Below are 11,296 nucleotides of genomic sequence, written 5' to 3'. Positions count from 1 at the left end.
AGGAAAAGGAGAAACATAAAGAAGTAAAGAAAAGAAAGATAAAGAAAGATAATTTTCAGAACAATGTCTTTCCCATTTTATTAAATTTCTGTGAAAAATGGGCTTAAAATTGGAATAGAAAAAGAACAAAATCGAATTTTCGAAAAATCGCTTCAAGGTGCACACTACTATGCAACAAACTAACTGTGTGCCAAATTTCATGAAAATCGGCCGAACGGTCTAGGCGCTATGCGCGTCACAAAGATGCAGACACCCAGACATCCTCCGGACAGAGAGACTTTCAGCTTTATTATTATTAAAGATAGTGAAAAAGGGCTTAAAATTTTAATAGAAAATTAATAAAATGGAATTTTCGAAAAATCGCTTCGAGGTGCACACCCCCATGCTTCAAACTAATTGTGTGTCAAATTTCATGAATATCGGCTGAACGGTCTAGGCGCTATGCGCGTCACAGAGATCCAAACATCCATACAGAGAGACTTTCAGGTTTGTTATTTAAAAAGAAAGGAAAAGGAGAAAGATAAAGAAAGATAATTTTCACAACAAATTCTTTCCCATTTTATAAAATTTCTGTGAAAAATGGGCTTAAAATTGGAATACAAAAAGAACAAAATCGAATTTTCGAAAAATCGCTTCGAGGTGCACACCACTATGCAACAAACTAACTTTGTGCCAAATTTCATGAAAATCGGCTGAACGGTCTAGGCGCTATGCGCGTCACAGAGATTCAGACATCCAGACATCCTACAGACATCCAGACATCCTCCGAACATAGAGAATTTCAGCTTTATTATTAGTAAAGATTATGTGAAAAAGGGCTTAAAATTTTAATAGAAAATTCATAAAATCGAATTTTCGAAAAATCGCTTCGAGGTGCACACCACTATGCAACAAACTAACTTTGTGCCAAATTTCATGAAAATCGGCCGAACGGTCTAGGCGCTATGCGCGTCACAGAGGTCCAGACATCCTACAGACATCCTCCCGACAGAGAGACTTTCAGCTTTATTATTAGTAAAGATAAAGAAGATAAAAGATAAAGAAGACCAAAAGCAGTATTGTATACCAAATGGGGGCGGGGGGGGGGTAGTGTGGGTCATGTTGCAAACTGCGTCACTCCAAAGGGGATGTTATTAAAAATTATTGATTTTTTAAGGTCTTAAATCGGTAAGGGGGGCAGCCCCCCAACCCCCAATGTCCCCCCCGTAACACATTAGGAGCTACTTAATATTCATTGGGGGGGGGAGAAGAGAAAGGAACCCCTTAAAGAATCTAAACGCAATCTGTATTTTTAACAGTGTAGATTTATTTCAATCTGATTAGATTTAGTATAAATTTTAATCTGACGAAATTTAATCTGATTACTTTAGTTGACTAAATCAATCTGATTAAATTAGTTTGATTAAATTCAATCTGATTAATTTAATCTGAACTAAATCAATCTGAACTAAATTAGTTTTTTTAGTCAACTAACGAGTTAGTTTAAACTAACGTTAATCTTCGTCTGCAATTGAATTAAATTTTTAAAATATTAGTCTGAACTAAATGGGAGTCAGATTACTTTAGTCGATATAGGATTTAGTTGATTAATGCCCAACACTGGTGTCCTCCAACCCTGTGCACGTCCCTGAGGCGAACTTTCACGGATTTTCTTTTTTTGACTTTTAATTGTACGTATGGGAGATTCACTCGCACCTAGTAATTGTCGTGCTACCTTCGCTCCACTTCCTACTTGTTCAAACACATCGAGAAACTTTAGCATTTCTTTATAATTGTCAGAAACTTTCTCTCTCTCTTTTCATAAACTTTAGATGGAACTGTGCTCTTAGATGTCATAATATTTCATCAACTTTCGCATTTAAAATGGAAAAAAAAAATATATGGTAAACGAGGAGTAGTAAGTTGTACACACAAACACAGCTATGTTCAGACTAGTACGGTGTGAGAACTCCTGCTGCCAGTGATGATAAAGGGATGAAGGTCTATTAATATTCTAGTAGCCAATAACAAAGCTGACACTTTCACACCGTGATTCCCTTCTGAAAATTTTCGTGTTGCGGGGGAGGAATTCCCGTTAGGTCAAATATTATTTACTGGTGAAATAATCGCGTTATAGCAATTTCGCGTAATTCGAATCGCGTTGTAGAGGGAGTCGACTGTACTATGTTCTGTATTTTTAGCATTCAACATACATTTTTGTTTAAGGCACGTCATTTATGGGGGTCAGTGGGGTCAATTTCTCCCCTCCCTGGCTTTGGAAAATTAATGCGTAACTATACAAGTTTGGGTACTTTTTGTTGTTTTTAGATAAAATTTGCATTTAGTATACATCCTTCGCTAGCCACCTCCGGGGGAGGGGTGGAATCAATGTGACGGCCAGTTTTAATTTTAATCAAGCAATAAAAACGAATATTGTTTTAATGGTTTGGTGATTTTTACCTCCCTCTTGTTCAAAAATTTTTGTCATAAAAAAAAAAAAAAAGGAAACATCCATGCATGGTAACCATAACATTTTTATCAAAGACAAAGATCAGTTTCTAATGTTTCTCTGTGCATAAAAGGGAAGGAATGTAATTTCTCTCAATTCTCACCATACAACAAAAATAGTCATTCGGAAATTGTTCACGAAATTGAGAGTGGGGGAGGGGGAGCGCCTGGCATCAAATGCCTGAATATATCTCTTTCACCCCCTCCCTTTGATCAGAAGCACTAAGTTCAATAACTTACAGTAGATGCGACGCATCGGTATAATTGCCGCACCCCGAAAAGAGTAAGAGTCTTTGAAAAAAAAATTTAATGTTCAGAAATGCCGCATTGCCATAAACACAGCACATAAGAATGATGAGCAACTCCTCGATATTGATGATGTATCAGAGTAGAAAATACCCATTAAAAAGAAAAAAAAAATACTTATTCGCTTGTGGCTCTATCCCTCAACTTTTAAAAATGTGAAGAAATAAAAACGGAATCTCCCATTTAAATTGATTTCCGATTTTTCTCCAAAAATTGGAAATGTTTTGCCCATCCAGGTTTTGCCGCTTTTTTTTTTTTTTGCAAATACACTCTTTGCAAGGAAAGAAAATGAAATTTAATAAATTTTATAATCATGCTTACGATTTAGAATGAACAATAATCACATTTATGTACGAAAAAAGTTAGTTTCCGCGATTATTTTTGAAGTGGACCGTTTTTGCGAATTTCTGTTGTCTGTCGATTTTATTTTGCACTAACATTAATAAAATATGTACAGTGTACAAGTTTTTCATTTTTTGCTTCCTTATGTTCCTTTTTTGTCTTTCTGTTTAAATAGAGCTCCATTTCACTTGTAATCATACAAACAATTTGCTAATTAGTAAATTCGGCTTTTCCCGAACTTTTTGAACAGTCGGCCGTTTGCTTTAACTAAAGCTTGTAATTGACGAGTAAATAATATATAATTGCATCAGAATGTGCCAGTATCTTTTTTTTTTTTTCCCAATTTCGTTAAAACAGTAGGCTGAAGTCGGGGCGATAAAAAGAAAAGTCGATCGTAAACGCCGCAACGGCAAAAAAGTTACTCAGGATCTGCTTGCTTCTTTTGCTTTTCAAAATTGAAACATGCAGAAAATTATCGGTGCGGCATTGTAAAAATAAGAATCAATGCACAATTAAAAGTTCTGTACTAAAGAAAGAAAAAGTAGGAAAAAAAGGAAAAAGTAGGAAAATAAGGAGAGAGATCTGAAAAGTAGGAAAAAGTAGGAAAAATAGGAACTCTTCGGGGTCTGCAAAGGGTAGTTGTAAAGGGAAATTATTCTAATTGGAGTGAGGATTTAAGAAGGGTTCCTCAAGGATCAGTGTTAGGGCCTGTTTTGTTCATTTTTTTTATGAAAGATATTTATAAAAATATTTCTGGGAACATGAATTGTTTTGCAGATGAACAAGCAAATCAGCTGCAAGAGGATCTAGATCATATTACGGAGTGGGCTGATAAATGGGGTATGGCTGTTAATGTTGGGAAATGTCAAGTGCTACATTTAGGACATGGAAATAAGTGTACAAGTTATTATTTGTAAGGTTCAATCATTAGTCAGGCTGAAAAAGTTACTGCTCTGGGCGTCTTAATAAGTCAGGATTTAAAGTTCAGCCAACAGTGCAGCACAGCTAGCAACAAAGCCAATAAGATGCTTGGGTTTATCAATAGATCTATTTCAAACAAATCTAAAGAAGTTCTTCTGCCCTTATATAGAAGTTTGGTAAGACCTCATTTGGAGTATGCTGTTCAGTTTTGGTCTCTTTATCTTAAGAAAGAAATTAATGTATCGGAAAGGGTTCAAAGGCGGGCTACAAGGCCAGTGGCGGATTGGTTAAAAAAATCGACCCTGGCATAAAGAGCCCTGGCCCCATAGCTTCTATAGATACTAATTTTTACAAAAATGATGGGGATAATAATGGACAACACTTAAATCTGAGGAAATTATTCAAAAAAAAAAAAAAAAAAATTAAATACTTTCTGTTAAACAAAATTTAACAAATGAGATTCTTTTCTGTATTTTAATCAATGGTGAACAATTGATACAAGATAAGTTAAAACTTTGTTTGTAAAAAAAAAAAAAAGGTGATTGTAATAATCTATTTAAATGTTTTTAAGTGCCTGGTGCTGTATTGATTATTTCCGTAATGATATCTTCTAACATTACTTCAGTTAGCATAGGGAGGTTATTAGGGAGGCGAGGGGTGTATGCGACCCTTAATTTTTTCAAACACGTGTATCAATACAGAGAGAGATAGGGAATAGATTGATTTTTTTTGCATATGGGAGTTATTAAATATTAGCATTAGAAACCTAATTGTAAGTTTAACATTAAGTCAGAAATATGGGGTCCTGGGGTCTCTCCGCTCAAATTTTTTCAAATTGTAGTCCTGAAAACGCAATTTTAGATCATCTTTGGTGATGTTAGGGGGAGCGGAGGTTCGAGGGTCCTCTTCCGGCAATTTTTTTGAAGTGAAACTCCGAACTTGCATTTATATATTAACTTCAATTATGTTAGGAAGCTGATGGTCCGGGAAAATTTCAAAATATTAGCTCTGAAAACGCAGTTTTACAAGATTTTGGGTGATGCTAGGGAAAGGAGAGATTTGAGCAACATCCACCAAGAATTTTTTTGAAATTGAAACCTTAATAAGGCAATTGTAAGCATTTTTTTTTCTTGATAAAATCTAGGACATCGACTGTTATTCAAAAGTTAAGTTCCAAAAATGAAACTTTTACCGACCTTCGGTGATTTTAAGAAGAGGAGTTATGGCGAGGCTCTACTTGGAATTTTTTCGAAATTGAAGCATTAATAAAAACGAGATTTCTGACGTGCTTTACTGATGATGACGAAGGGGGAGAGAGGGGGGGGGGACTTACTTTGAAATTTTTCAATGCTGTATATTCCAAAACGGAGTTATAAACGTTTTTTCATAGTGTTACTAAGAAGAGAGGATCGAGGGCTTTTAACCGGTAAACAATCGAAACTTCGGAAAGAGAAATTAGAGGGTTAATATTTAATGCTGAAAGATGAGGTTAGTGGACAATGAAAGATATAAAGGTCTGGGGTACCTGTGTGTCCATGACACCATGACATGTACTTTTACATGATACAGAATCTGAAAGTGAGAACCGAAGTAGATCGATAGAGAAAGGACTATGGCCAGTTGCAAAAATTGCTTTGTGTATGGTGTTTAGATTTAAATTTAATTTTTGGCAATAGGTCAAAAAATCTTCTGTCATGATGTTATGGGAAAAGTGGGGATTCGGGGGTTTTCCTCCTTTTTCTTTTTGTGATTGAAGCCCAAAAAAGGTAATTTTAGACGATCTTCGATGATATTATGGGAAGGATATGCTTAAGGGGCCTCCGAAATGTTTTCGACAGTGATTTCTGACGCTCTTTAATGATGGGGTGGGAGCGTTTCTAGGTCGATTGTGGCGGAAATACTCTCCTCGAAGTTTTTCGAAGCTGAATTCCTTAAATTCCTAAGTTTTAAATATGCACTTTAGGCAAGCTTTGGTGACCAAAAAGGAAGATATAAGCTGTTTTGGATCCCTCTCTTCGCCCGTTTTGGCTACGTCCCAATTTTTTTTTATTTTTTCATTGATACAAAATATTGAAACACCCTCCAACAGTGTTCTCCTTAAAAACCATTTACATTTAGATTTTTCATAATAAAATTTTCAATTTACAGCCCAGTACTTTTATTTGCTTGAAATGATCATTCTTTTTTCACCTCTTGATAAAGTTTTGTTTCAATTTTCAATTCATACATGATTTTTACATTCAAACATACTAGTGTGACTATTAATTTCAATCTCTCTCGCTATGCTTTAATTTTTCTCCTAGTTAAACCGTATTTCTGGGGCCTGTGTACTTTTCTATATACATAATTCTGATTTTCAGGATGATATTTTTCATTTAAAAAAAAATAGGAAAGGTAAATGGTAGAAAAGGTCGGTGTGTCGGCGGCCGCTGATAATCATTTTTTTTATGTAATCATTTTTAAACTGAAGGGTCCTCAACCGTGGGTTTGAACCATTCGAGGGATATTGCGTGAGAGAAACTAAATATTTTATTTTTCGCAAAAAAAAAAAATGTTAGAAACAAAAAAATAATTAGAAACGGACATTTTAGGAGGTCTTTACTTAAATAATCTTTATAATACAGAATTTTGGATGCTCCAAATTGTGTTTTAAGATTGCATTTTCTGTTAAAGCCTTATTAAAAAAATACTTTTTGTCACTTTTATCGTAATTGTTATGAACTACAATTCATAGTAATTTTGAATTGCCATTCATAAGTAAGGTAAATGAGAATTGCAATTCATAGATGAAATTGAAAAATGGAAAAAAATATTTTAACTTTTAAATACTGCTTTTGTTTTTCTGTTTTTTATTGCATTACTAAAATAAAATTGGCGGCCCCATTTCTAAAAAACTGGGCGGGTGCTGCACCTCCATGGCCCCTTAGCGACGGCCTTTCACCCTCCATCCGCGGGCTTGAACCCATGCGTAAAGAGGGATTGAAGGTAGAGAATTTACGTAGTGGTATTTACATTTTACTGTTGGTAGACAGGGCAACTGATCGGCCTGAAACATGACCGGCCCACCGGCCAAATGCTCGGTTGCCCGCTGGGTGTATCCACCACTGTACAAGGCTAATAAATTGACTTTCTCATTTAGACTATGATTCCAGGCTTAGAAGGCTAAAAATGTACAGTCTTGAGCAAAGAAGAGACCGAGGGGACACGATTCAGTTGTTTAAATTTATTAAAATGAAAGATGTTACGGGGCTGAAGTTTAGCACTGAAAACAGGACAAGGGGACATTGTTTTAAGCTATTTAAATCTCAGGCTAACACGGATATTAGGAAAAATTATTATTATAGCAGGGTAGTGGAACCCTGAAACAGCTTACCGGAAGAGGTGGTAATGAGCAAGGGAGTAGATAGTTTTAAGAGGGCCATTGATCTTCACTGGGGATTGTCAATTGACTAGGATCAGTCTAGCTGGGCCCAGAGCCTGTTGCTGGTGGTCACTTTTGTATTTGTAAATTATTAAATTAGATTTACAGTTGCTTTAAAACACTATTTAGCAAATGAAGCGGTTTTTACCGCAATTTAAAATACTTCGCCAAGTAAACAAAAAAAGACATCAAATAATATCTTACAAATGTAAAAATAATTCTGCAACTCTTTTGTTTATCACCAATGTTGCCCAGCAACCATGCTATCATAATCCATCCGTCTAACAAAAAAAAACAACCCGTGGTACATAAAAAATCGTCAGAAAAAAAGAAAATGTTGTACACTTCACTCGGATAAAAACAAATCAAAACTTTCTTTTCTTTCAAAACAAATCGCCGAAACAATGAATTATTTACGGTTGCTTTAAAACAATAATCCTAAACTGAACCTGCTCAGTGCCTAATGCGCCGAGCAACCATGCTACCAGAACCCAGCCCTTTTGCGAGTGGAGCGGATGTTTTTTCTTTAGCAATAATAAATGTTTCCTCAAACAAAAAGGTATAAAATCACATTAACAGTAGCTTTCAAATCTTTATATATTAAGAGCTGCATTGCCTGGTCTACCTTGAGAATAAAAATTGTGTCAAGCGACATATATTCAACAAAAAGACTTAAATAAAAGAAAAAAAAAAATCACGCAAAATTACCCTTCTAAACAATGATGACGGATATTAAAATATTTTTAAGAAATTAAAATGCGAAAGATGGATTTTAAAAGCGTAACCATGGAAACACGAAATAAAATAAGCTTAAGAAATTAAATGCAAAATAAGGAAAGAAACAATGGATTCAAAACACATAACCGTGAAAATAAAATGGTTGACAACCTGAATCAAAATGATTTTTCATACTTGATTTAAAAATGCTTTAACTTTTTTCCTCTGAAGATAGAAGCTAAGTTTTTTGACCATAGGTCGAGAGAGATCTGGAGTAAAAAATGTTGCGTTTTTCAATGGTGTGAAACAGAAAACTGTGGGACAATTCCTTCGCTTTTTATTAATAGATTTAATGAAGAAAGTGCCTAAATTTCAGCTAAGCCTAAAAAAGTTCGAGCTAAAAGCACAAATTACTCCCGTCATAATTAAGTTAGAGCAGTGAAACAAATCGTTTAGATCGTGGAAAATTCTCTCCTTTTCAACTATACATAATATTCACTCGAATGATAGTATATGATGATATAATATCATGATATATGATATTATTATTATTAGATGATATATATGATATGATAATATCACCCAAATGCGGGATGTGAAGTAATTATTCACTCCCGCATTCGGGTGAAATTTGGGCCTAAATTGGAATAAAAAAAGAACCAATAATCAGATTTTTTTTTTGAATTATAGCCTATGTTACTCAGTAAGAAAGCACCTTTCATATAATGAAGGAATTTCTCAAATAGGTGCAGTGGTTCCGAAGATTACCTAAAACATATAAACACACAAAAATCCGCCTTCTCTCTTTATAATATTAGTATAGATTTTCTTAAATTTTGTCTTAATGGCTTGAATTTTGGAAAGTTAATTGTTCCTCTAAACATCATTGAAACACAAATTTGAAGCAAATTCGAAAGGTCGCTGGTGTCCTTAATGGAACCAAAGACGGCCTTCAGTAATGCTTTTAAGACTTCACTTTTGAAAAATTTCTGGGCTGGGACACCCAAATCTCTATTTCCCTTACATCACGCTAGACTGTTTAAAACTGTTGTTACAGCTAAAAATTTGAGGGAGAATTCTTGATCCTCTCTCTTCTAAAAAGAACCAGATAGTCTGCAATTGTGCTTTTCAAGTTTCAATTCAAAAAATGGCTGGAGGAGCACCCTCAAACCTTTTCTTCTCCAAATGTTACCAAAGAGTCTTAAATGCATTTTAAGACTACAAATTAAAAAAAACTCCCTTGAAACTCTTCTGCCACTAACATTACCAAAGAGTGTCGAAATCTGCATTGTTAGAGCTACAATTTCAAAAAACAGATGGAAGAGCTCCTGCATATCTCTTCCTCCCCTAACATTACCAATGATTATCTAAAACGCCTTTTTAAAATCATATGCCAGAGAGTTGCATTAATAAATGGAAAACATCATGTATAATGATATTGCGCTATTCTAACACAGAAACATTTAAAAGCAATGTTTATATCATAATGGATGAATGAACAAAATTGATAATTGAAGGTTTAATACTATGATTGGTAACACAGATAGTTTTACAAAAATTTGATAATAAATTATTCAATTATAAATACAGCAGTTCAATCATTCTTTTCTGCTGACAGTAGCAAAATTTTCAATTATAGCTAGAGTGTGAATTACGTTTAACATCCAAAGTAATAAAGAAAATAAATCAAAAATCTTTTTGTGAGGACAAACATTAGTTATATTTTTCAAAAATATGGCATGCAAATCAAAAAAGAAAAGAAATTCATAATCTATGTGTTAGTTCATGCTTCTGTAATTTTTCTTCTCTAATAAACTTCTTTGGACAGTGATGACAATAATGAAATTTCTTTTCTTTTAAGTGTGTTGTATAATGTCTTTTGAGATTACTCTTTTGAGTAAAACCTCTTGAACATATATCACATATGTGTCTTTGACCAGAATGAATTGATTTATGAACTTGGAAAGTATAGTTATCAGCGTAACTTTTCCCACATTCTTCACAAGTGAAAGGTTTGTCAGCAAAGTGAAGCATATAATGGCGTTTCAAATTAGATTTCTGGGTGAAACCTTGAAAGCAAACATCACAAACGTATTTCTCTCCAGTATGAATGGCTAGATGAGTCTCTAAAGTGTATTTATCCGTAAAACGCTTTCCACATAATCCACAGCCGTGAGGTCTGTATTCCGAGTGATTAGTATAGTGCCTTTTTAAATTTGATTTTTGAGTAAACTCTCGGTAACATATGTCGCAAACGTGTTTTTCACCAAAATGGATCGATTTATGCATTTGAAAAGTATACTTATCAGCGAAACCTTTGCTACAAACTTCACACGTAAATGGTTTTTCTGCACTATGAGTTAATCTGTGTCGTTGAAGGTTACTTTTGTTGGCAAAACCTTTCAAACAAATTTCGCAAACATGTGGTTTGATACCGGAGTGAATAAGATAATGTTCTTGAAATTTCTCTTCAGTACTAAAGCTTTTGTCACATAATTCACATACATTACTTCTTTCCCGCACAGTCCCTCGTTTTTTATTCTCTTTTTGACAAACTTGATTTTCATGCACCATATTAGCTTCATTTGTGCAAAGAGGACTTTCACATACGACAATAAGGTTTCCATGAGAATCAATTTGGCCCTCGGTTATAACGTGAATTTCTTGTTGGCGCAATTGATTGTTAGACATTTCATTCAGTATGAGATAGCAGATAGCATCAAAATTCTATGATACCTTAAACGTAATTATGAAAATCATTCAGTAACCAATGATGAAGTTGCAGCACAATTGGATAAGGATATCACTACGCAACTTGAAGTGCTTCAAACTATGACAAAAACGGTACCGGAATAAAATTACTGCTGTTTAAAAACCAATAGTGAAAAAACTAGAGGCAAAATATTATTTCAAAACTTTACTACCACGCCTGATTTCAATTCAGTTCCATAGTAGCTTCAGGTTCAGAATTAATGATTGCCAAACACATTTGGCTATATTTATGCAAAAATAAAAAGTTGATGTGAATATTAATTTGCTTCCTACATTCATTGAAAGAACTTAAATAAAATGTATGTTACATTTTCAATTATTCTATTAACG

The 11,296-nt window shown here is 34.2% G+C and overlaps 1 protein-coding gene across 1 annotated transcript; it reads right to left on the bottom strand.

The window, feature by feature from the left end:
* Positions 1-9,718: 9,718 nt before the first annotated feature.
* On the bottom strand, positions 9,719-11,137 carry LOC129232728 (gastrula zinc finger protein XlCGF8.2DB-like). Its single transcript, XM_054866840.1, has one exon. The coding sequence runs from the start codon at positions 10,883-10,885 to the stop codon at positions 9,959-9,961; it is 927 nt and encodes a 308-aa protein (XP_054722815.1). The 5' UTR covers positions 10,886-11,137; the 3' UTR covers positions 9,719-9,958.
* Between the last annotated feature and the right edge of the window lie 159 nt (positions 11,138-11,296).

This window comes from Uloborus diversus, unplaced genomic scaffold (assembly GCF_026930045.1).
Source record: "Uloborus diversus isolate 005 unplaced genomic scaffold, Udiv.v.3.1 scaffold_1338, whole genome shotgun sequence".
Classification (NCBI taxonomy): Eukaryota; Metazoa; Arthropoda; class Arachnida; order Araneae; family Uloboridae; genus Uloborus; species Uloborus diversus.
This window is presented reverse-complemented; position numbering and strand designations above follow the sequence as displayed.